The 27,620-nt window shown below is 42.5% G+C and overlaps 1 protein-coding gene across 1 annotated transcript in view; it reads right to left on the reverse strand.

The window, feature by feature from the left end:
- Positions 1-21,302: 21,302 nt before the first annotated feature.
- Positions 21,303-27,620, reverse strand: part of LOC126146831 (uncharacterized) — a 690,215-nt gene continuing 683,897 nt past the window's right edge. The window contains exon 6 of the mRNA XM_049915646.1: positions 21,303-21,431. Coding sequence (XP_049771603.1) covers positions 21,310-21,431 — 122 coding nt within the window. The 3' untranslated portion in view covers positions 21,303-21,309. The remainder of the gene's footprint in view (positions 21,432-27,620) is intronic.

The following is a 27,620-nucleotide window of genomic DNA, read 5'->3' on the forward strand; positions in this document are numbered from 1 at the left end:
GCTGCAAACCGGTTTCAACACGCGATGGGGTCATCTTCAGGGCAATTTACACCATTTGGTCGCTCGCAGGAGTCGTCACCCTGCCCGTGCAAAGGCAGGGTGACGACACCAGCGAGCGACCAAATGATGTAAATTGCCCTGAAGATGACGCCATCGCGGGTTGAAACCGGTTGGCAGCAAAATAAATACCTAGAGATAGTTACCAACTGTGCACAGGCAGGGTGACGACTCCAGCGAGCGACCAAATGGTGTAAATTGCCCTGAAGATGACCCCATCGCGGGTTGAAACCGGTTGGTAACAAAATAAATAACCGATTGTGATTGTCATTTTGAATAATTGATTATAAATAAATTAATCGCTGTTATTTCCACGCAACTATGTTGTCTAAAAATCTGCGGAAGAATAAGATGGGAAGACCAAGAATGAAGTGCGCGGATTAATGTTTCAAATGGCTCTGAGCACTATGGGACTTAACTGCTGAGGTCAACAGTCACCTGGATCTTAGAACTACGTAAACCTAACTAACGTTAGGACATCACACAGATCCATGCCTGAGGCAGGCTTCGAACCTGCGACCGTAGCGGTCGCGCAGTTCCAGACAGTAGCGCCTAGAACCTCTCGGCCACTCCGGCCGGCTGCGCGGATTAAAAAGGGGGTTATCTGTACATGGAAGAAGCAGTAATAGACATATAAGATAGGTTCAGGTCTGTCATTCAGACTCAGGGTAAAACAATATCAATGATAACAACAGCTGAAAACATTCCTACTCTTAGTGAAAACCAGAAAGATTTTGCTTAACGCCTCCAAAAATAAAGTAACGTGATTCTTTTTTTTTTAATTTTGTTTCCAGGTGTATGTAGTAGTCCTCGCAAGAAATTAAATCCCTGCGCCACAATACGTAGCACACCGCTAGAGGATTCAGAATAAACAGGCACTGCACATTAGTGAAGTGGAGATGGGATTCGCCTGCTTGTTTTGGCTATTCTGGCATCACATACGGTTCCATGACGGGGGGACTGCAATGTATACCTGGAACTCTGACATTTACCTTCAAGCAAAAAAAAATAATGACGTAAAGCCATATTTTCGTGTTGATAATTAAAACTTTACCTCGCATGCTGTTACTGTATTTCACTACTGCTCGTAATGCTTTACACACTGTTCAAATCTCCGTTGTCTTGTTGAAAGATACCTCATCAGTAGATTCAGTTCGTATGTTCATTTCATTTCATAAATTCAGCTTCTGTGTGTTAGTTTAATTCTCCTTTTAACAGCAAGCAACGCTGTTGTATTTATGTCAGAATTTACCGTCTCATACTGTCTCTTGTGTCTATTAAATTTCTGGGAAATACACTCCTGGAAATTGAAATAAGAACACCGTGAATTCATTGTCCCAGGAAGGGGAAACTTTATTGACACATTCCTGGGGTCAGATACATCACATGATCACACTGACAGAACCACAGGCACATAGACACAGGCAACAGAGCATGCACAATGTCGGCACTAGTACAGTGTATATCCACCTTTCGCAGCAATGCAGGCTGCTATTCTCCCATGGAGACGATCGTAGAGATGCTGGATGTAGTCCTGTGGAACGGCTTGCCATGCCATTTCCACCCGGCGCTTCAGTTGGACCAGCGTTCGTGCTGGACGTGCAGACCGCGTGAGACGACGCTTCATCCAGTCCCAAACATGCTCAATGGGGGACAGATCCGGAGATCTTGCTGGCCAGGGTAGTTGACTTACACCTTCTAGAGCACGTTGGGTGGCACGGGATACATGCGGACGTGCATTGTCCTGTTGGAACAGCAAGTTCCCTTGCCGGTCTAGGAATGGTAGAACGATGGGTTCGATGACGGTTTGGATGTACCGTGCACTATTCAGTGTCCCCTCGACGATCATCAGTGGTGTACGGCCAGTGTAGGAGATCGCTCCCCACACCATGATGCCGGGTGTTGGCCCTGTGTGCCTCGGTCGTATGCAGTCCTGATTGTGGCGCTCACCTGCACGGCGCCAAACACGCATACGACCATCATTGGCACCAAGGCAGAAGCGACTCTCATCGCTGAAGACGACACGTCTCCATTCGTCCCTCCATTCACGCCTGTCGCGACACCACTGGAGGCGGGCTGCACGATGTTGGGGCGTGAGCGGAAGACGGCCTAACGGTGTGCGGGACCGTAGCCCAGCTTCATGGAGACGGTTGCGAATGGTCCTCGCCGATACCCCAGGAGCAATAGTGTCCCTAATTTGCTGGGAAGTGGCGGTGCGGTCCCCTACGGCACTTCGTAGGTTCCTACGGGTCTGACACACCGGTGTCAATGTGTTCTTTTTTCCATTTCCAGGAGTGTAGTTCCCTCTTTACATTTGCACAATCTATCCAATCTTTCTTTGTTATTTTTAGTTTCTAACCATCGTCTCTTTACAGGGCCCCTTCTAATTTCATCATTTAACTGTGGCGCTGCTCTTCACATTAGTAAAGACTGGTGACCGGAAATGACCAGCAGATGTCCCTTATGAACTATCTCTCCTTAAGCCATGGACAACCTATAGTTGCACTGAAATTTACAAATCCGTTTCTTGTGTGACAGTGAATAATGCACACCCGCGATAATGTTTTTGTTTTTTTCGTTTTTTTTTGTTTTTTGGTGACCAGTCTTCTGGCCTGTGACTGGTTTGATGCGGCCCGCAGCCTACAACGAATTCCTCTCTTCTGTCAACCTCTTCATCTCAGAGTAGTATTTGCAACCTACGTCCTCATATTCTGGATGCGTTCCAATCTCTGTCTTTCTCTAGAACTTTTACCCTCTATAGCCCCCTCTAGCACCATGTCTCTGCAGATGTCTTATCATCCTGTTCCTCATGCTTGCCAGTGCTTTCCACATATTCCTTTCGTCTCCGATTCTGCGCAGAACCTGCTCATTCGTTACCCTGTTAGTGTACCTAATTTTCAACATTGGTCTATAACACCACATTTCAAATGCTTGGATTCTCTTTTGATCTCGTTTTCCCTCAGTCCACGTTTCATTACCATACAATGCTGTGCTCCAAATGAACATTCGAAGGAATTTCTCCTCAAATTAAGTTCTGAATATAATACTAGTCAACTTGGCCAGGAATTCTTTCTTGAAAGTGCTAGTCTCCTTAGAATGTCCTCCTTACTCCGTCCGTCATGAATTGTTTTGCCACTTACCTGGAAGATTTCTCTAACTCCATATACCTCGTAAGCACCGGTCCTGATATCAAGTTCCGTCCTGTTCTTTTTTCTGCAATTATTCATTACTTTCGTCTTTCTTCGAGTTACTTTCACTCCATATTCTGTACTGATTAGACTGTTAATTCCATTCAGCAGATCCTGTAATTCTTGGAGATGGGATTCGCCTGCTTGTTTTGGCTATTCTGGCATCACATACGGTTCCATGACGGGGGGACTGCAATGTATACCTGGAACTCTGACATTTACCTTCAAGCAAAAAAAAATAATGACGTAAAGCCATATTTTCGTGTTGATAATTAAAACTTTACCTCGCATGCTGTTACTGTATTTCACTACTGCTCGTAATGCTTTACACACTGTTCAAATCTCCGTTGTCTTGTTGAAAGATACCTCATCAGTAGATTCAGTTCGTATGTTCATTTCATTTCATAAATTCAGCTTCTGTGTGTTAGTTTTATTCTCCTTTTAACAGCAAGCAACGCTGTTGTATTTATGTCAGAATTTACCGTCTCATACTGTCTCTTGTGTCTATTAAATTTCTGGGAAATACACTCCTGGAAATTGAAATAAGAACACCGTGAATTCATTGTCCCAGGAAGGGGAAACTTTATTGACACATTCCTGGGGTCAGATACATCACATGATCACACTGACAGAACCACAGGCACATAGACACAGGCAACAGAGCATGCACAATGTCGGCACTAGTACAGTGTATATCCACCTTTCGCAGCAATGCAGGCTGCTATTCTCCCATGGAGACGATCGTAGAGATGCTGGATGTAGTCCTGTGGAACGGCTTGCCATGCCATTTCCACCCGGCGCCTCAGTTGGACCAGCGTTCGTGCTGGACGTGCAGACCGCGTGAGACGACGCTTCATCCAGTCCCAAACATGCTCAATGGGGGACAGATCCGGAGATCTTGCTGGCCAGGGTAGTTGACTTACACCTTCTAGAGCACGTTGGGTGGCACGGGATACATGCGGACGTGCATTGTCCTGTTGGAACAGCAAGTTCCCTTGCCGGTCTAGGAATGGTAGAACGATGGGTTCGATGACGGTTTGGATGTACCGTGCACTATTCAGTGTCCCCTCGACGACCATCAGTGGTGTACGGCCAGTGTAGGAGATCGCTCCCCACACCATGATGCCGGGTGTTGGCCCTGTGTGCCTCGGTCGTATGCAGTCCTGATTGTGGCGCTCACCTGCACGGCGCCAAACACGCATACGACCATCATTGGCACCAAGGCAGAAGCGACTCTCATCGCTGAAGACGACACGTCTCCATTCGTCCCTCCATTCACGCCTGTCGCGACACCACTGGAGGCGGGCTGCACGATGTTGGGGCGTGAGCGGAAGACGGCCTAACGGTGTGCGGGACCGTAGCCCAGCTTCATGGAGACGGTTGCGAATGGTCCTCGCCGATACCCCAGGAGCAACAGTGTCCCTAATTTGCTGGGAAGTGGCGGTGCGGTCCCCTACGGCACTTCGTAGGTTCCTACGGGTCTGAAACACCGGTGTCAATGTGTTCTTTTTTCCATTTCCAGGAGTGTAGTTCCCTCTTTACATTTGCACAATCTATCCAATCTTTCTTTGTTATTTTTAGTTTCTAACCATCGTCTCTTTACAGGGCCCCTTCTAATTTCATCATTTAACTGTGGCGCTGCTCTTCACATTAGTAAAGACTGGTGACCGGAAATGACCAGCAGATGTCCCTTATGAACTATCTCTCCTTAAGCCATGGACAACCTATAGTTGCACTGAAATTTACAAATCCGTTTCTTGTGTGACAGTGAATAATGCACACCCGCGATAATGTTTTTGTTTTTTTCGTTTTTTTTTGTTTTTTGGTGACCAGTCTTCTGGCCTGTGACTGGTTTGATGCGGCCCGCAGCCTACAACGAATTCCTCTCTTCTGTCAACCTCTTCATCTCAGAGTAGTATTTGCAACCTACGTCCTCATATTCTGGATGCGTTCCAATCTCTGTCTTTCTCTAGAACTTTTACCCTCTATAGCCCCCTCTAGCACCATGTCTCTGCAGATGTCTTATCATCCTGTTCCTCATGCTTGCCAGTGCTTTCCACATATTCCTTTCGTCTCCGATTCTGCGCAGAACCTGCTCATTCGTTACCCTGTTAGTGTACCTAATTTTCAACATTGGTCTATAACACCACATTTCAAATGCTTGGATTCTCTTTTGATCTCGTTTTCCCTCAGTCCACGTTTCATTACCATACAATGCTGTGCTCCAAATGAACATTCGAAGGAATTTCTCCTCAAATTAAGTTCTGAATATAATACTAGTCAACTTGGCCAGGAATTCTTTCTTGAAAGTGCTAGTCTCCTTAGAATGTCCTCCTTACTCCGTCCGTCATGAATTGTTTTGCCACTTACCTGGAAGATTTCTCTAACTCCATATACCTCGTAAGCACCGGTCCTGATATCAAGTTCCGTCCTGTTCTTTTTTCTGCAATTATTCATTACTTTCGTCTTTCTTCGAGTTACTTTCACTCCATATTCTGTACTGATTAGACTGTTAATTCCATTCAGCAGATCCTGTAATTCTTCTTCACTTTCATTGGGGTTAGCAATGTCATTATCGAATATTATCATTGTTGGCCTTCATATTCAATTTTCATTTCGTTCTTGAACCTACCTAAGCTACCACAAGAACTCAAAAATCTTAGCAGTAGCCCAAACTCTTTTAAGTCTAAACTGAAGAGTTTCCTCATGGCTCACTCCTTCTATTCTGTCGAGGAGCTCCTGGAAGAGCTAAAAAATTAAGCAAATTCCAGTGTTACATTGTTGATAGTCTTCATTTAAACTTACGACTTGTCACCTGAATATGTTTTTTTTTTTTATATTTCATTTTATCTGTTTCTAATATCGTGTTATAATTTCATGTATTGACTCGTTCCATGACCATGGAGACTTCTCCTTGATTTGGTCCCACGGAACAATAAATAAATAAATAAATAAAATAAATAAATGACACACATCCATACCCGAGGCAGGATTCGAACCTGCGACCGTAGCAGTCGCGCGGTTCCAGACTGAAGCGCCTAGAACCGCTCGGCCACAACAACCGGCAAAAGGCAGGACAAATTAGTTTTACTAAGTTTCTGCACCGACTTAGCACACATACTGACTTCGTACTGTAAACACCGGGCGCCGGAGAACTCATGTCTCCAAACCCACGGCAGCATGCTGAACCCTCCCGCGTGGCAAACAAAATTGCTCCAATGATCTTCTCCACAACTCACCTACGAACTTAGGGCCGGAGTGCGATTTTCGCAGGTGCACAACTGGACTTTGCAAGGCGGGTCGAGCTGAGGACATAGGAGCTGACTGCCAGTTTGAAACATGAATGAAGTTATCGACGGAGAAGCTCATTTGTATTACCAAATGATTATCTGCAGAGGCAGGAGAACGGTTTTATGCGCTGTGAAATATTCTGACGCGCGAACATTTATTTGGGAGGAAGGGGGTTCCCTGCTCCGTTGCGCCACAGGACGAACATCCACTGTCGTATATGTTCACGGATGAAGAGTTTGTAGATTTTTACCTCTTTTAACAGTTCAGCGAATGCTGTCAAAGAGCGGCATAATGACTCAATTCTAAGTAGTTACCGCAATTGCAATTGCAGGGCTGTCACTGTACTTTTGCATCTGAATGTAGAAGTTTTGTCACTGTATGTACACTCTCAGACAAAACATAAAGGATGCACCTTGAAGTAATTATCAGAATGGTGTGGAAATCGGTGGATGTGATGCAAACGTGCAGAAAAGCAAATGATTACAAACTGATCAAGTCAAAAACCTATTAGTCCACCTCTTGCCCGTATGCAAGCAGTTGTTCAGCTTGGCCTTGACTGACAGAGCTGTTGGGTATATTCCTGGGGGATACTGTTCCAGATTCCGTCCAAGTGACGTGTTAGATCGTCAAAATTCCGAACTGGTTGGATAGTTCCACCCATAATGCTGCAAACGTTCTCAGTTGGGGAGGGATCTGTCGACCTTGCTGGCCAAGGCAGGGTTTGGCAAGCAAGAAGACAAGTAGTAGAAACTATCGTCGATCGCAGGCAGGCATTACCTAGCTGAAAAAGTAAGTCAAATGTCCTGTAAGGTTCTGCAGATGACAACCTGCTATGGAAAGAAACGGAAACGTGGATCATCCTGGTTGTAGGGTTGTTGGGCCGTGTGGCAGGCGACAGTCTGGTCGGCTTCCAACCGGTCTGCGGCGTCACCACGCATGTTTTCACTGGTTACCGGTGTTCAGCTCGAAGCGAGCCTCGTCACTGAAGACAGTTCTTCTCCAGTCAACGAGATTCCTTGCCAAATGTGCCCGACACCACTGTTAATGGGCTTGTTGGTGTATAGACGCCAATGGTAAACGTCACATTACAACGATTTCTGCCAACATCATCAAATAGTAGCATCACTCCTGTTCACATGTTGAGTGATTCGCTGATTACTCTGAGCCCAATTACACGTCTCCCGGGGCACCACCAGTGATGTAGGGGTATTCTTGCTTAGCGTGTGGGGCGAAAAGGTTCTACCGCAGTGCCCTCAGAGATTCCTTGTTTCCCTTCTGTGTAGTGCGAGTCCTTGTGTGTGTCTCATTGTTGTTTGTCTCTCAGTATCTCCTGCTTGTGAATCAATTATGATGCGGCGTACCCATGTGCCATGATGTTATCCAAGGCTTTCAGGAACATTCCACGTACAGCAACCATCAGTTTTATTTTTGACACGTCCACGTGTCATGTGCAACCAGGTTTTTCGTAAATTGATGACTGGCTTGTAGACACGATCGAGGTAACTCTATAACAGGTTCACATGGCTCACATCGCTTCTGAATTGTGTGTGTCTAAAGTCAAGTTTCTAAACCTGATTCAGGCTGACATGCTCCTTTTGTGGCACACGCAATAAACCCCTTTCATTCATCGGCATGGTTCTAAAAGTATGGTTCTTCTGGTGAATGCATAGATGGAATATAAGAATGTCAGGGTGTTTAGCTTTCCGTCCGAAGTTGGTGACTGTTTCCTCATGACCGTCTTGCTTCCGTTTGATGCAATTATTAGGTCGTTTCCTAATGACAGATCATATTTTTCGACTCCAGTGACACATATTACAACCAGATCTCCGCTTTACGCCAGTCATACCTTGGAAAACAGCGTGGTTCCACGTTAGTCCTCCTATCCTCCTATTGGGAGTCGCCTCACCGTTGCCCAGGGTCATTCACAATCTGATGCTGACCAATCAACGACTCATGTCATCAACCTAATACGTTACCACACAGGCTTGTCTCTTATGGACGAGAACAGCAGCAGTGAATTCACCGATAGCTGGCTTTCGTTACCCGATCAACTTAAGATATTTCCATAGTTGAACTTCTCTACGCGGGCTTTCTAGTTTTCCGTCGAACGAAATCTAATACAATCGTATGGATCTTCGGACGCTACACCCACTAAGAAAAAAAGTTCTCTTTTGAATACTGGAACTGTGTAATTCATTTCTAAAAAAACATTAAAAAAACAGCATAATGAGAGGTTGAGGATGGGGAGGGAGATGGGGAGGAACATGAGTCCTTGTGACCAGGGCTCGGGATTCAACCCCTGCCCACCTTGTCTGCACACAGCCTGCCGCTACGAGAAAGACTGGGTCCGTTTCTTCCTGTAATGAAAGAAAAGGGATTGAGTCTGCGGCAAGTCCCCCTTCCAATCCCCACCACTGCCTACATTTTGATTAAAATTCGGCATAACAAGTCAGCCTCGTACTGCCGACGCATTTTTCATAGAGGACCGAGGAGGGGACAGAGGTTCAGGTCATTCTCTTGTCCTTGGGGTGAGAAATTGCCGCTAAAGGTGGAATAATCAGCAACGATAAAAGGAATGAGGACGAAGAAAGCAATCCAAATCACTGCATTAAAGGCACATGATGTATGTCCATAGGACATGTGACCTGCAATTGAAAAATTGTCATGATGATCTCCCCTTTGGTGACAGATTATGGACTAGTTCCCCATTCGGAACTCCGTTAGGGTAGTGCATGATGGAGGTGACCATGAGAGAAAGATAGAATAACCAGCGAAGGGATAACGTTCTATGTGGCGGAGCATAGAACGTCGGCAGTTTCAACGTAGTAGAAAAGTTAGGAAAGCTGAAAAGGAAATACGAAGGCTAAATCTAGATAGAGTGGGAGTCAGTGAAGTGAAATGGTCAGAACAACATAAGATAATATCAACAGCAGCACAAAATGATATAACGGAACTAGAATTTTGGACACTAAATAAATTTTCAAATTCTGAGATTTCTAAAATCCTGTATTCACATAGATTACCGTTTTCGGCGTTTCCCTGTTGTCGCCTTTGGATCTACGTTTGCATCATTACACCGTCTTCTCTTTCAGTACTAAAACAGAATATGGTCCAGTGATATAAACATAGATTCGAAGATGATAACAGAGAATTGCCAAAATTGGAAATCTAAATGAATAAATGATTTTAGCGATCTTGTCAGTTGAAAATTTATTCAGCGTTCATAACACTACAGACTACCCCCACTCTGACGATGTCAGAAAAACATCAGGGTTAGACAGAGATTTCGAAACCAGATATTGGATTATGCAGTATTTGATCAAATGTATACAGACACTCACAAAAACATATGTTTTTCATATTAGGTGCATTGTGCAGCCACCTACTGCTAGGTACTCTGTATCAGCTACCTCAGCAGTCATTAGACACCATGAGAGAGCAGAAAGGGGCTCTCCGCGGAAATCACGGGCTTCGAACGTTGTCAAGTGATTGGGTGTCACTTGTGTCATATCTGTCATACGTCTGTACGCGAGATTCTCACACTCCCAAACATCCCTAGGTCCACTCTTTCCCATGTGATAGTGAAGTGGGAACGTGAAGGGACACTTACAACCCAAAAGCGTATAGGCCGAATTCGTCTGTTGACTGACAGAGTCCGCCGACAGTTGAATAGGGTCGTAATGTGTAATAGGCAGACATCTATCCAGACCATCACACAGGAACTCCAAAATACATCAGGGTCCACTGCAAGTACTATGACAGTCAGCTGGAAGGTGAGAAATTTTGGACTTCATGGTCAAGCGACTGAGGATAAGCCACACATCACGTCGGTAAATGCCAAACGACTTTTCGCTTGGTGTTAAGAGTGTAAACATTGGAGGATTGAACAGTGGAGAAATGTTTAGTGGAGTGACGGATCACGGTGCACAATGTGGCGATCCGATGGCAGGGTGTGGGTACGGCAAATGCCCCTTGAACGTCATCCGCCAGCGTGTGTAGTGCCAACAGTAAAATTCGGAGTCGGTGGTGTTATGGTGTGGGCGTGCTTTTCATGGGGGAGGCTTGCAACCCTTGTTGACATGCGTGCACTATCACCGTACAGGCCTACATTGATTTTTTAAGCACTGTCTTGCTTCCCACTGTTGAAGAGCAATTCGGGAATCGTGACTGCATCTTTCAAAACGATCGAGCACCTGCTCATAATGCACGGCCAATGGCGGAGAGGTTACACGACAATAATGGACTGGCCTGCACAGTATCCTGACCTGAATCCTATAGAAAACCTTAGGTATGTTTTGGAGCGCCGACTTCGTGCCAGGCCTCACTAACTGACATCGATACTTCTCCTCAGTGCATCACTCCCAGAAGAACGGGCTGTCATTCTCCAAGAAACCTTCCAGCACCTGATCGAACGTATGCCAGCGAGAGTGGAAGCTGTCATCAAGGGTAAGGGTGGGCCGACACCATATTGAACTCTAGCATTACCGATGGAGCGGCCACAAACTTGCAAGTTATTTTCAACCAGGTGTCTGGATACTTTTGGTCACATAGTGTAAGGCGTACCAAGCAGCAGATATTGACTCAGGTGATGTAGTAATAATGAATAGTAGACTGAAGTTTAAGAGAATCAATCGAGACAGTTAATTTGTAAAGAAGTGGGGTACTAAAATACTGAGGAATGATGAGACGCTTTTTAAGTTCTCTAAGGATGCGGGTACTGCGATAAGGTATATCGTAGTAGTCAGTTCAGTTGAAGAGGACATTTATAAAAATGGCAAACACAGAGGTTGGACATACAATCTTTTGTAATAGGGTGGTGAACGCAAAGAAATCTTGGCGAACAGAGGAAATATTTATGTTGATCGACCACTGGAGGAAGTACAAAACTGCTCAGGGAAAGAGCGGAATGCAGAAATATAAATCACTTATGAATGAAAGAAAGAGGAATGCCGGGAAGTGAAAGCTAAATGGCTGTGGGAAATATGGGAATAAATAGAAAAAGAAATGATCGTTAGAAGCGCTGACGCAGCTTGTAGAAAAGTCAAAACGACGCCCGGCGAAATTAAAGGAATGGTGGTATGATTAAGAGTGCAACTGGAAATCCGCTGTTAAACGCAGAGGGGAGAGTGGATAGGTCGAAGAAGTGCGCTGAATATCTTTATGAGGGGGAGGACTCGTCTGAGGACATGACAGGAGAAGAAACTGGGGTCGGTGTGCAAGACTTAGGGAGCCATTATTAGAGTCTGAGTTTAAAAGATCATTGGAAGGCCGGAGATCAGGTTAGTTGAAAGGATAAATAACATTCCTTCAGAATCCCTAAAATCATTGAAGGAAGTGATAAGTAACCGCGTGGTCGCGTTCGTGTGTAGTATATACGAGACTGTCGACATACCATGAGATTTCTGGCAAAATAACATACACACAACTGCCAATATAGCAAGAGCCGATAAGTGTGAGACGTATCACACAACAAGCTTAACAGCTTACGCAGCGAAGCTGCTGACAAGAATGAAATACAGGAGAACGCAAAGTAAAACTGAGGATCCGCTAGATGAAGATTAGTTTGGATTTGTGAAATGTAAACGTATCAGGGTGGCAGTACTCATGTTGCTTTTCACGGTGGAAGCAAGAGTGAAGAAAAATGGAGACACGCTCATACGATATGTCGACCTCTGAAAAGCGTTTGACGGTGTTAAATGCAGCAAAATGTTCTTAGTTCTGAGGAAAATAGGAGAAAGGTACAGAAAAAGAGGGTAATATACAGTATGTGCAAGAAACAAGAAGTAACAAAAAGATTGGATAACCAGGAAGCATGTGCTCGGATTGCTTAAGGTAGGGATGTAATCCTTCTTCCCTACTGTTCTATCTATACATAAAAGAAGCAATGAAGGAAATAAAGGAAAGGTTTAATGGTAGGGTTAAAATTGAAGGTGAGAGGATATCAATGATAAAATTCACTGATGACATTGGCATCTTCTATGAAAGTGAAGAAGAATTACAGGAGCTGTTGCATGGAATGTACAGTCTAATTTGGATATGGATTGGGAGTAAAAAAGAAAGAGATCAAAGCTAGGAAAAGCAGCAGAAATGAGATCAGTGAGAAACTTAACATCAAGACTGATGACGACGAAGTAGACGCAGTTATCTTGGAAGCAAAATACCCCGGGACGGACGAAGCAAGAAGGACATAAACAGTATATTAGCACAGACAAAGAGGAAATTTCTTGCCAAGAGATGGCCACTGGTACCAAACATACGCTTTCATTTGAGGAAGAAATTTTACGTTTTGAGCACAGCATTGTGTGGGACTGAAACATGAGCATAGGGAATGCCGCAACAGAAGAGAATCGAAGCATTTGAGTTGCGATGCTACAAGCCTCTGTTGAAAATTTGATTGATGAGAATCAGTGAAGAAAGTAACATTTGGAAAACACTGCCGAGAAGAAGTGACAAGATGACAGGAAATGTACTAGAAGGAGCTGTAAAGGGTGAAAACTGTATTGGATGATAGAATTTTGAATAGAGCCAACAAATAATTGAGGACGTAGGGTACAAATGACCGTGTCTGCGAGCCATAGTTTCTGTGCAGCTGAATGCACGGAGAGAAATTCGCAAAGACTTTATGGCCTGGTATCGACATGTCGCCTGTTTACAATCCTTGCTAGCCGTGCGGTGGTATTGGACTATAGCGTCATAAATTCATCTATCGGCCGCCAAAGTTTGCAATTTAGCATTTTCGGTCGATACCTGTATGAATATAAATTTTTGACAGATTTGCGTAACTCCGTAGTGGTGCGTCGCTTTTTTTCCCTCAGAGTGTACTCCGAAATTTTGTTGGCAGATTTCTGGTTCATAATTACCTCTGTAACTCTAAGAGTTACAGAAAAGACACACATCATAGTGGGCAGTTCATCTCTCCAGATTTTTAACGCGCATCACGAGTGCTCGATATGAGCTCCGGTGATCATGCATCAAATGTCGCGAAACGACATGGAGGATATTAGCGACTGCATTTATTATCCATCCTTGCAGCTCTTCCAAACTATACTGTTGTAAAGTCAGGAACACCTGATATTTGACATAACGCCAGAAAAATTAATCATATGGAGTTAACTCAGGTAACCATAGAGGCCATCGACGAAGAGAAGAATCATGATAGTAAGCACGTCCGATTCAACGCTATGCCAATTCGGCACTGAGGTAGTCACGAACGTCGGAAATGAGGGATGTGGTGTATCAGCGTTTTGTTGCAAAACGAAGTCACCATTGTGTTTCTGAATTGTGACATAGGCCACTACTGTAGCATGTACAGGTACAGGAAATTATTCACAGTTTTCTCCACAAAGAAAAAGAGTCCATTAATTTTTGAAGAGGACATGACACAGAAGACGTTAACTTCACGTTAATCACGAATGTGTTACACAATTACAGGTGGGACTTACGTGCCACAGACACTCGACTGCGGTATCTGCAGTCCTCTCCTTGCACTTGTCGTCAGTTTCTTTGGGCTTCTGACGAAAGGTTCCGGCACACGTTCTACCTTCTCTATTGACGGCCTCGATCGGCTGGTTCTTCGCACCACACAAGTAGTCAGTCTTACGAAACGTTCTGTACCATCGTGGACTGTTCAGTATGTCGGAGGCATGCCTTGATATTTCTTGCGAAACCTTCGCTGAACTTTCAAAAATGATTCATCTTTAGCAAATTCAAGGACAAAGTCGCACGCATCGTTCCACTAGAAGCCACGTTCTCACACGCCAGTCTCTAGCTCTACGACAACGGGTGCGCAGCACAAATCGAGATTTGGAGAGATACTCCTAACACTATAAGCGTCTCCAGAATGAGATTTTCACTCTGCAGGCGAGTGTGCGCTGATATGAAACTTCCTTGTCTATTAAAACTGTGTGCCGGACCGAGATTCGAAGTCGGTCCGGCACACAGGTTTAATCTGCCCGGAAGCTTTTCTATAAGCGTCATTTTTCTGTGTGTCTTGTACTTTTGTCACAATCGTCTTCTGAAATGCAGAGGTTCTAATGAATAACCGTGTGAGCTCGTACACTTGAAATCTTGTCTCCTTTCGATTTCACTTGTCTGACTCCTGTATCTAGACTGAGGTTTCACCTGTTTTTTCAGATTTTATAGCATCCCTGCTACATTCAAACTTCCGACATTAACGGCCCGACTTCTAGTCTGTTACCGTTTGACTAGTTTTTCAATGATTTCTTTATGTTCACCTCACTGATTGACAACCCCTTTCCAGAGATCCGAATGGAGGACTGATCCGGAATATCTTGCTAACATAGAGATCATCATAACACTTTTTTCTATTAAGGTTACTTTTTCTGTGGATGCAAATTATTAGTTTGTAACCAAGCTTTCAACTGTCTTCTGATTTCTCATTTCATCGATTATTACTGATTATTCCGCTCTGAATATCACTTTTTCTCACCAAGGGCAGAAGCGTGCCGTGAACCTCTGCTCTTTTTACTTTTTGAAAAGGTGTTTGGTGAACTGAAGGTGACTTTTTGCGTCAAAATTTTTCACTGTCATTGCTCGTTGTTTTGTATTCAATATCTGAGCTGTGGCTGATACTGCACCTTTTAGTAGGACCTGTTGATTAGTAGTGAAAAAATGAATATAGTAAAATCATAGTGTAAAAAAAGTGTTCGGAGATAAAATGTGCCCGCATTTGTAAGCTGAACCGTTCTGCATGTGCCAAAAGAGGCTATAGCTCAGACAACATTTTTCGTCAGTTGCAGACGAACTTGAGAATGAATGGATGTGTATCGCAACGAGCTGTGGAGCTTACACACAGGAAAAGATAGGAGGAAGGCTTGTAGCTAGGCAAGACGTTTAGTCCACAGAGTTCGAGAAGATTTGTATGTATTATGTTGGGAATAATCCCATGCCTCGGGCATGGATGTGTGTGACGTCCTTAGGTTAGTTTGGTTTAAGTAGTTCTAAGACGTGACTGATGACCTCAGATGGTAAGTACCATAATGCTTAGAGCCATTTGAACCAATTATTCGATGTTTTTTTTTCTGTCAACTCGTTGTTCATATTGGTATTGCAGTGTGAATAGTCCGTAGTGTCCATACTTTCCCAGCGGTTGGTGAAGCGATATTCGGATATTCTCGTTACAAGATTCTAAGAATTGTAGAGCAGAGTGAGTACATAATATTTTGAATAGGAATTCGTGTCCGGAAAAGTACGGTTCCGTTTTACAACGGTTTCACTTCCCATGGTTAACTCATCCACTTCTGCTTGAGGAACTGAGCTGAGCGTGATGCACGCTAATTTAATAGGTAACTATTCCAAAGGAAACATAACGAAACAACGTTGACTGTCGCCACATCGAGCCGCTGTTGTAATGCAGCAATACTGTTCTGTACGAACAGTATGCTGGTTCTATTTTGTTCTGGAGTAATGTAAACATGTAATGTTTTGTGTTAACACAAACAGATATGATTAGGTGATAATGAGTGTTTTTTATGGTTACTTCCGAATTGTTACCTAATAACTGTACTGCGTCACACCTGATAGAATTTCTCAAGCTGAAGTGAATGATTTAAATATCTTAACTGAAACTGTCCGGACATTGGTTCCTATTCAAGAAATTATGTATTCACTCATCTTTACAAGTCCTAGAAGTCCAACGAGAGTTTCCGAACACCCTGTGTTTGTCAAACGTAAACAAAAATGTTTTCCTATTATTGAACAACTACACTGGGTTTGATCTATGTTTATTCTGTGATCGGTATACTAGTGCATGGTTTCTTAAACTTTCAAGAAACTGGAACCCCTTCTAATATTCACTTTTAACTGAAACCCCTGTAAATGGATTATTTGTATCAAAACCGACAATTATTTCAAACATCATTTATTTGTTTCGAAAGTTGTTTCAAAATTAACCTACGAGTTCCTAAAGAAATTTATATTTAAAATAAGTTTAGCATCAAGTCTGTTGCAGTATTTATTTTTTGTGTACATCTACTGAGAACCCTAATTCTTGCAAATATATAGTTGTAAAAGTACCAACGAGTACCAATGTGACCTATAGCGCTCAGGCGATAAAGACAACCATATTCGATATCGGTGTCACTTAGTTATCGGCTGTTCAGACAAACGAGTGCAAATGGTGGTTTGTCATTATGCTGTTGTTTTTGTAAATTTTATGGTGGCGTAATTTTTTAAGTTACATTCTTTAATATTAAGAAGAAAGGCACATGTTTGACGAGACCCAATGGTTTCGTGGGAATTAGTTTAAGAAAAACAGGTCTAGTGGAATCAAGGTCACAGTTTGTTTGGAACATTCTACTAGTATTTAACTGTCCAGTTATTGGTTCCCCACGATGGCTGATGCTACTAAGGCGGTCAAGTAGTACTTATTATGATCTATGATTGTCGGCGACCCGTTAGCTTCTTCTTATAATTTAAATGAATATACCGGCAAGTTGTCACTGTTATGCCTGCTGCTCTTACACGCCGCAACTATATTTGTGACAGACTCAAAATATAAATATATGTGGTGACGATACATTCCTATTTGGTGTTGTGTCATGATGACTTTTTTACATCTGGATACATTCACTGATAATTCAATAGACACTTTATTGTTGGTGCGCTATGGTAATCAGCTGACTTCTAGATGTTTGTTTTTCTATGGCTTTAGAAAATTTTATCACCATTCTTCAAAACATTAGTAAAACAATTAATTGAAGACTGAAAATTTATATTACCTTCTGCAGAGCACTACTGAATGGAAATAATTCAAAAGGTCAGCCGATTTCTTCACATTTTCTGCCCAATCATAAACATTTAATTTTAATTCTGGACGATAACTTAAAAATGGCTCTCACTTTTTCGGAATCTGACATCACTTTTAATATCCCTTACCTATTTTGCATAGTGTTTCTGCAAATTTTTCTGTTTTGTTCTTTGACTGTGTGGTCGGTTTAGTAGAAGAAGAATATAATTTAATGGTAATTTCTTTCAGCAACTTTTTATTGGTACATAGGAGACTGAAGGAAAAATTTAAAAAGACTCATTTTTTAGATTATTACTGGTGTATTGAGCAAATAACCATTGTTTTATATACAACGCTTTCCTCAATTTATTTCACTGAACATTTAGGTGACATTCTTGCAGAAAACATAACTAGTAATGTTGTTAAGTGATTTTCTTTGTTATAAAGTCAGTGTTAAAATTAATGTACATTTACATATATTTTCCTTTACATATCTGTCTTACATGTAAACACTGCATTTGAACACGAGACCATTGACTCATTACATCCACAAAGATATAGATTTATGTCACAGAAGAAAGTTTCTTTCATTCATTGCAGAAACTGCAAAAATGTATGTAGCCTTTTGACAAAAAAGACAGTAAGAAAATAGTTATAGATCTGTTTACAACTCTTGTTTAAAAATTTTATTTAGGTATTTTATTACTTTCTCAGTCTTAACATACTTCATATGCAATGTTCCAAACAAGTAAACTTTTCATTTATGAGTTTTAATTAATTAATTTCAGACATTTTTCTTACTTTAGAGCGCTATTTTATTTTACTGAGTTACGATAGAATCCGAAATTTAGACAATACATTTTAGGCCTTCTGTTAGTTTTAATGCAGTGTTAGTGATCACTGAAGCAAGTATCCATGCAGAAAGCATAAGTGACTACACCTTAGATAAATAAAATTACTGAAATTGTCTTTTAAAGAAGCCAGCGACAAGCACACCGCCTGCTAAAAATGTCGTCAGAATATGTATGGTGTAACAGGTATGAGAACCAGAGACACAAAATGTAAGACCTTGGGAATAAATGAAGTTGAAACAGAGTACCATCTTCCATACAGACTCCTGTCCACATTTAGTTTACAAACAAAACATTGAGATATTTGCAGGGGCCAATCAAAATGAAATGACATTTGACACATGAAATAATTTTATAATAAAGTTTAAGATACACATTCATTTGACATATAAAATACGACCTCAGACATACATTCCACACAAAGAATAATAAAGAACATCGAGACACATAAGGTATATATGAATATCAAATTCAGAGTGCACATTTACATGAATCTCACGCGAAAACGAAAATTTTTTTCACATCACATCTATAACTTTTCACATCTATCTATATATTGATATACAAACACAGCAATTAATGATGATGACAAATGACATCATCTATCGTGGAACGTAGGAGTCTGTCTAAAGAACAGATGCCTTGCAGAGCTCGTACTACACAGGTTACATAATAGCTAAAATAACTGTCACAGGAATTATATTTACCCTGAAAATCAGAAGTGCAGGGGAAAGGAAACATTTTCCTTTACGTTTCATTTGCCCTGCACCAAGCGAATACATTATACAAAAGAAAATGTTTCTTTCTCTTTTTTTTTAATTGCTAAAATTTCTGTTAGGCCTCTGAATTCAAGATCTGTTAACTAACATTACTTTTCGCTCACACTGATTACGTTTATGCTCCATAGATAGAAATATTCTTTGCTGTTACTGTCATTAAGCATATAGCATTCTCAAAATAAATACTTTTAATCACGGTCTAAATATACGGAATGTTGAGGCCTTTCTTTATCAAACACCTCGCAGCATTACTGACGATAGTAAATAGCTATCATCGTTATTGGTGATCGGCCCACAGTACGATTTTACGAGATCATCTACAAAGCTTATCCTATTTTATACATACAAAACACTAATACATACAAAACACACAAAAGTGTAATAACACATTGATCCCAGATAGTTTGTTGCAGTCGTCATCAATTAAAGCCCTGGGTTACTTGCTATATCTGTGTCCCGATTAGTGATTCTCCTACGCAGAGAGAGATTCTCGTGGCGAATTCTTTCGTGTACGTAACTTTTGAAAGGCTCACTGCCATTAATGAATGTTGGATGCAAGGGAAGTGTGGACCTGAAAAGAACACTCTTCATTCGGACTAACGTCTCGACCTCTAACGTGTTGGGCAATTTCGATTGCATCGCAAACAATCATGTATGCACGTTTCCTTCGTGTTTAAAAACAGAAAATAAATTGATGCTTTTCTGGCAATGTGAAACTTATTTGAAGACAATTAGCTATTCCATCCAACAATATGTATTCAAACGATATCTTTAACTGCAATACTTTCAATTATCATCATATGTTTTCAGTCAGCAAACACTTTAAAAAATACGTTGGACAGATCTTCTGGAATTACTGGTGGGATGACACAAAGCTGGTCGAAAAGTAAAATTCAGTGATGGGAGATCACTTGTAAAGCAGAGCGAAAACAAAACGCTGAGCGTAATAACGTTCACCTTGTGATGCATGGATCTCAGAACGCACTTGCTTTAGCTTTTATGTGACGCGTTTTAATCAGTGTTCAGAAAGTGAGTAGCTTGCACAACAGGCCACAGAAATAAGTTTTTAGGAGTGAACGTTCTACTTTGTATGAAGGTTGTTAAGTATTTTAGTGCTAAATATTTAATGTGGAATGTGGTGTCACAATAGTTTCAAACTCACTGAATTTCGTACTTTAGTCCACAAGCATCTCTATAACAAAGAAATCAGCTTCATCGTAACAATGCTGTGCAAATATTGACCATTAATTTCATGCGAAAATGTTCAACACTATTGCTATAGCTGAACAATAAACAAATAAGTACTGTTCTTACATTTCAGGATTTATAGAATGTGATTCTGATTCTACTGTCGTCCCCATCTTCGGCGTCTAATACACTTCCTTAATACCTCATATTTCTTTCCCAAGAGTTGGATGCATTTTTATTTCGAGCTTCCTCGGTGAGTATCAAGCTTTGTTTGGATGCTACAACTCGTACCTCAAGGCGATACGTCACATTTTGTCAGATAACGTTCCTTCCGTATGATGAAAGATATGTCTAAAGTTACTTCCAGTGTTCACTTTACGAACATACAATGATCTTCCCCTTAAAATCAGAAATGCATTACTGCGTTTAATAAATGGGTAATCTTATTCTCGTGTTCAAAAATTTTTGTTACTGCATTGATTAGTATCAGTTCCCCGTATATCCTGCAATAGTGGTCTACACTTCTCTCAGCTATTGCAACAGCACATTCTGTAACTTCAAGCAGTTTCACGTATTTACATTAACTGCCTGTCTGATCGCGGGATAGGTGTTACTCATGTCTCCAATTTGTTGACTGCTCATCAGAGCATCGACTTTTCATATACAATGTAAATACGTTAGTGCCGTTTCCGATAGCTTCACTTCGGCTTTCATTCATTGAAAATTCTCGTATTTGCTGGTGGCTTTAGCTTCCCGCTTAAACTCTAAGAAAGCTAAATACTTCGTCCAACCAGCGTTTTTACTTCAAAGCGCTCCTGGTAGCGCTTACTGTGACATACCACAGTCGGAGAAGTTTAACGTCAGTTTCACAACTAAGCAAACGAGCTTTGTTGGCGGACTGTCGAGGTTCACGGTTTGTGACACAGTGTGGCCCAGGCGCGGCACTAGATGCTACCAGAAATACACGTGTCTCCCGCACTTCGTGTGCCGGGAGTTGAGCCACTAAGAGGCTGCAGGAGGAAGCCGCCCTAGACGGGGTTGGTGCAGGCGCAGGGCGCGCTGCAGCAGAGCACGGGCACGGGCACGGCCCCCGGCGGCGGCGGGGCCGGCGGCGCCGTCGACGTGAGCACGATGAGCGCCAGGGGCCGCGGCGGGCAGCAGGGCAGGCGCAGCAGCTGCGGCGGCGCCTTGTGCGGCTGCTTCTGCTGCTATGCCAGCGTCACCAGCTGCTCCGGCTCCGGCGACCAGCAGTTGTCCGACAGCCAGCAGCCGATTACCACCGTCACGAAGCCGATCAGCAGCGCCAGCACGATGTACGGCTCAGCGTTGCCTGCAACCGGCAGCACACGCACACACCTCTGTAAGCCCATACTCACCACGGCATGCACAGTGAGTCACTAACTGTTGCCACCTACAGTAACTCCGAAAGTATGATAGTAGCTGGAAAGGTTGTGGGACAAACGTTGCATGGGACATCTGGGGCCATATTACGACTTTGGGTTTTTGTTGCTAGGTGCGGTCGCGTCAGAGATATGAAGGTCAACTTGTCTTCTTAATGGGATGCTATAGTTTGGTACTTATTTTCTGATAGCGGTTATCGAAACGAATCCAATGGTGTGGAACAGTAAGGTCTTTCAAGGTCACCGAAGGTTGTAACACCATATCTCTAATACTCTACTGCTTTATTTTGCTTTTGTTTTATTTAATGTTACATCGTTGAGCTTCTGTATATGTTGTTTGACTGAATCGCCAACACAAAATTGTTTACTCCTTTCTTTGTATAAACTTTGATGTCATGGTTTGATTCTATAGAAAATAGTGTATCTGTCATTTAAATTCTTTGTCCCGTTTGGAAGGAACAAAACTTACTGTTTATAATTGTAATTTCTGTGTGAATAATTTTTTGTACAAATGTCAATATGTGCAAATGTTCTGTTTTATTTAAAATGTTTGTTTGCTGTTATGTATACTGCTGACCTTCACTTAGGATTCTTAGTTATTCTGTATGTAAAAGCTGTGTGGTTCCCCTCGGGAACGGAACTGACTAGCGCGCGCAAATTGTGGTTGGCCTAGGTAGGAAAGGTGGAACAAGAGTCAGTCCGGGACGAGCTACCAAACTGTGCACTGGCATGTAAAAGTTGTATATTGCGCTGGTTCCGAGAGAGGCTTTTTCTGCCAGTTTCCAATGCCTCGGATGGATGGATGGATAAATAGCTGGAACGATTCTGGAATTGGTATCCATCATCGCCACCAAGAAGGGACAGAGTCAGCAATTCTGCCTGCAAATCCACCTACCAACATGCAGTTGCCACCACATTGCGCAATCACTGTATCGGAATGCCATAATAACGTACAGTGAAGGATCAACTTATTGGATGTTTTAGTGTGCACAAATATAAGGTAACTACCTACCTTGATTTTTTTCCCTATTACATCACCTCTCAGGTTCCTCTCCATTTGAACTATGATTATCGAGTGTCCTAGTTTGTGGAAAAAATGAAAGCCTCAAAACATTAAATGATGTTGTTTGATCTTTGGTAATAAGAGAGTATTCAGGTTTACTGTGGATTTCATGAAATTGTGGGAGGTAATAAATGTACTTTTGTGAAAGCCTCCCAGTGACGGAAATAGTCCAATTTATAGTGTTGTGGAGTTTCAAAGGTACCTATTTAATCATTTACTTGCAAGTAGAAGACTGTGGTAATAAAGACAATTTGCTGTTTCTTTTAAAGATTAAAAGTTCATAAAACTAAGGCTTATAAAGTTTTGCTTAGTAAATGATCACATTGCTGCCAGTAGTAAATTTTAAAAGGTGAGACAGTTTCTTGCAATATTGTCAACATTGTGTTTCACTGTAGTAAAAGTGGAAAACAGCAATAATAGAAAATTATATGTTCATGATTGCAAAGTGTTTGTCTCTCTTGCGTATTGTATGTGCATATTAATAGTACAACAGGATCCACAGTTTGTCTATTGTGCTAATTCTAGATAACAAATAGAAAGACCACTATTTATGAGACCAATAATTTCTTTATTCAAAAGGCAGTGACAAGTAATCTGCTAGTGAATTCCAATTAACTTTCATTTTAAATAGTAAAGTATTTAATTGAGAGAGATTTAACCCATGACCAGTTCATAATTTTGCAGTGAACTACATTTATAATTTTATGTCAACTAGGAAAGTGTTTGAAAAATAATACTTAACCTGTGTTCCATTTGTGATTCTGCTGTGAATATTAATAGTAATTTTATAAAACTTATTCGGTTTGAATAAGCCCTGACAGTAATAGTGTGTTTCGGTATCTGTTATATTTTTGCAAGTAGTCTGTGCTGCTCTAGCTGTTAGCTCCAATCTTACCGTAAACTTTTTATGTGTCAAGAGTTCATTACACTCGCGTGTGGCCAAGTATAGGTTGTGTTTGTCCGTTAAAGTTACTCATACCTACTTTCTTAAACGAGAACGTTAATCTTTCTCTTGCCTAACTAGGCTGGCGACCGTTTTCCTTATTCTTTAAACAGTATAGCTAGGCAAAAATATTGTTTATTACTGTTCGAATACTTACGTAATTTTGACTTTTATTTCCGATAAGCCACCCCCGTTAGGTACAACACGGTCGACATAACAAAATTCCTCTCAGAGGGTAACACTGCTCTGTTGCTTTATACCATAATTGTTTTAACTAGATAGTTTTATTTCACGACCTGCCTCCTACTTTAAGGTTATGGTATAGCAGTAGCATACAGTAGTGTTATAAGGTGACAAAGGTGGCATGAACGTCCTTTTACAGAAGGTGTACGAAGTCGTGATCATTGTCATCAACGCAGTGCTGCAATCTTCTTATCATGGATTGAGTAAGTATTCCTTATCACATTAGCACGTATCGAAGCTCATGCTCAGCCAATTCTCTCTCGCATATCTGCAGGTGTAGTTGGAATGCCTTTATAAAGAATGTCTTTAACGAATCCCCACAAGAGGCGTCAGGTCTGGCGAATCAGCCGATCACGACACATCTCCTCGGCATCCATCCAACGATTTGGGAAATGTCTCTGCACCTCATTTCTAGCCATCAGCGAAAAATTTGGCGGACACCCATCGTGTTGATACCACATTCCGTTCCTTGTTCGTAAAGGTATTTCTTCCAATAACAGACATAATGTTTCTTGCAGGAATGTGGTGTACTTGCTACCATTAAGATTTCCTTCGATGAAATAGGGGCCTATATATCTGTCCTCCAGAATCCCATACCGCGAATGCACAGACAGTGCCCGAACTCTTACGGGAATCGGCAACGCGCCGCGAGTAATGAGTATAATGGGCGGGGGCACTACGAATGTAGTGCGGGACAATACGTTGAGAATGTGGGTTTCGCGAGAGGCGTGCCAGAGATAAGTCCCTGCAGTCGCACTATCCTCTGTGTCCTCGGTGGTTCAGATGGAAAGCCGGCACGGTAGCTCAGCGTGTTCGGTCAGAGAGCTGGTTGGCCTCTGTAATAAAATAAACTGAGTGTAACGATCAACAAACGAATCTTAACGGATGTCATGGGACGCCCGCAACGACCAAACACAACGATAAAAAAAAAGGATGGATAGAGCGTTGCCGTGTAAGCAGGAGATCCCGGGTTCGAGTCCCGGTCTGGGCACACATTTTCATCTGTCCCCGTTGATATACGTCAACGCCTGTAAGCAGCTAAGGGTGTTCATTTCGTCGTAATACCATTTTTTGGTCTGCAACTTGCCGCAACCAACATGGATTTTCAGTCGCCCAATAAGGCATGTTATGCAAATTAACATTTTCACGGTTTGTGAGTGTTGCCTCGTCTGTAAATAAAGTCAAATTAATAAATGTGTCATGCCTCTGAATCTGCAGTTGAGCCCAATGGCAGAATTCAATGCGACGCATACAATCCGTACCAGTTAATTCTTGGTGGAGACTGATATGGTAAGGATGATATTTACGGCCATGCAGAACACGAACTGCGCTTCTATGGCTCATGCCAGATTCCCCTGAGATTTGACGCGAACTAACACAAGGATCACGAACCACAGCGGCAAGAGCACCAGTTGCCGTTTCCTCGTTAGTAACTTTCCTTTGCCGGATATGTTTCCGATGCGTTAAAGGTCAAGTTGTTCTCAATTTACCATACACATATTTAAATGTACGACGTGTAGGGTGAGTACTTTGAGGATATTTTTCAGCTGTAAGCTTCTAGCTCTCACTGAATTTCGTTGACATTCTCGTTAAATGAGAAGCCTATCGACTTGTTCTTCGAAGGAATACATAATTCACATTCGCTTGATTCGACGATACTAGTCTTACTGTTTCTATTTGTGTTGTATTGTGAAACCATCGAATGGTTTTTACATGTCAATGGCAAGTATTCGGCGAATATTTACTATTTGCACGATATACTAGAGAGAACTGTCAGAGCATGATCTTCGATAAGTGCCGAAGTGAAAAGGAATACCACTCAATCCATGATAAGAAAACTGCAGCGCTGCATTGACACGAATGTGTGCCGTCCTTAGCGTAAGTTAGTTTAAGTTAGGTTAAGTAGTGCGTAAGCTTAGGGACCGATGACCTCAGCAGTTTGGTCCCATAAGACCTTACCAGAAATTTCCAATTCTTTTTTCTTAGCAACCCCACCTAGCAACAAAAAACCAACGTCATATTATGTCCCCCGTTGTCCCATGCAACTTATATCCCACAAACGTTTCAACTCCTACTTTCGGAGTTATTCCAGGTGGCAATAGCTGGTGACGGACTCTGTATATCTAGTTCCTCCCCACAGGCCCACATTTACATTGGGCAACACTTTTCGAAACCCCGCAATTGTGTCCCATTGCGTCGTAGGGATTTGAAATATGCCTCATAGGTACCCACAACCTTCTTCTGTAAAGGTGCAAAACTGTTGCTCTTTGAGAGCACCCTCGGCAACACCTCAAACGGCAAGGTGTCGACACATGCGAAAGGAAGACCAGAGCTCAATTGTGTCCCATTGCGTCGTAGGGATTTGAAATATGTCTCATAGGCACCCACAACCTTCTTCTGTAAAGGTGCAAAACTGTTGCTCTTTAAGAGCACCCTCGGCAACACCTCAAACGGCAAGGTGTCGACACATGCGAAAGGAAGACCAGAGCTCAGAAGTTCACGTGAGGGGTAGGGTGGGTTAATGATGTCACACTGACAACAAAATGAACCACATTTCTGAGCATTGTCACTGTGGATGTGTCACGCGACAGGAAGGTCGTCCCACTCCCCCTCGTGCACACATTTCACCCCACCTATCGACGCCTCTGCGATGGAGCTCAGAACCGCGACACCCAGCGTTGAAATCCAAGGGCTTGTCTTATGGGTGACTGAAGGAAATAATTCACACACCGTCGCTCAGAATGGACAAGAACAGGCTTCAGGGAGTGTCATAAACGACGTCAGTGAAACAATCCCTTCTCCTTGGGTCTTGATTTGCACCCATTTCGCGGTCGAAAAACGACAATTTGCAGTCCAATGAGCAACAGGATGACGATCCAGATAACGTTAGACACTGCTGATACCTCCCGACGTTTCAGCCCACCTCTAGGGACTTTGTGGGGCTGCATTCACATTAAAAGTTATCGCACATGTTTGGAGTGCAGCGTGACCATAATGTTGTTCTTGTGTATATGTTGGAGCCACTAGGGACAGCTGTAAACAATTCGACGTGTTCTGAAGCAGCACAAGGTGGTGTTTCACGCCCTTCTGCTCCGTGATCACGGGAACTGGGGTGGAGGGAGAGGGAATGGGAAGTGTGTGACGTTAACACTGCGTGCATAAAACGGCAAAAGGTCCCTCTAAGAACCCCACGGCTCAGGAGCACCTTCTGTGGTACCTGCCCACCTATACTGCGAGTTTTTAAAGTATGTCTTTACAGAGACAATCTGTGAAGCAGTCCAAGGTATCTGCAGGCACACATCTGTTATCATATTGGCGTAAAAGAGTTGCCTGTAGGCGCCTAGCACTACTTCACAGGTAAATTTTCATAATTGTCAAGAAACGTGGGTTGGTGCCACAAGATTATTGCAGAATTGTGTGCTTCTTAGAGAGACCATCTCCTGTTTCATTCATGCAAGTGTCAATGTCACACCGTACCGCGATCAAGCAACAGGAGCACGTGAAACGGAGGGCTGAAAATGTGTAAGCTCTTTTTACTGCTTCTGATCTCATTCAAATTTCGTGGAGTGGTTTTCAACGGTCACTGGTGATTGCAAACTGTACACCAGAGCAAAAATTGCTGTCACGCTTTACTTCAAACGGCTATTATCCCGTCCAAACGGGATGCATCACCAGAATGTCCTTAGAGAAGCGTTGAAACGTTCAGGGTGTAAGTAGGCTGTTTAGGTTTTCTTATTGGTAACGCCACGTAGCGCTCTGTATGAAAATCACTGGCTGTGCTGTGTGCAGTCTGTGGCTAGTTTGCATTGTTGTCTGCCATTGTAGTGTTGGGCAGCTGGATGTGAGCAGCGCGTAGCATTGCGCAGTTGG

The sequence above is a fragment of the Schistocerca cancellata genome, chromosome 2 (assembly GCF_023864275.1).
Source record: "Schistocerca cancellata isolate TAMUIC-IGC-003103 chromosome 2, iqSchCanc2.1, whole genome shotgun sequence".
NCBI classification, from domain to species: domain Eukaryota; kingdom Metazoa; phylum Arthropoda; class Insecta; order Orthoptera; family Acrididae; genus Schistocerca; species Schistocerca cancellata.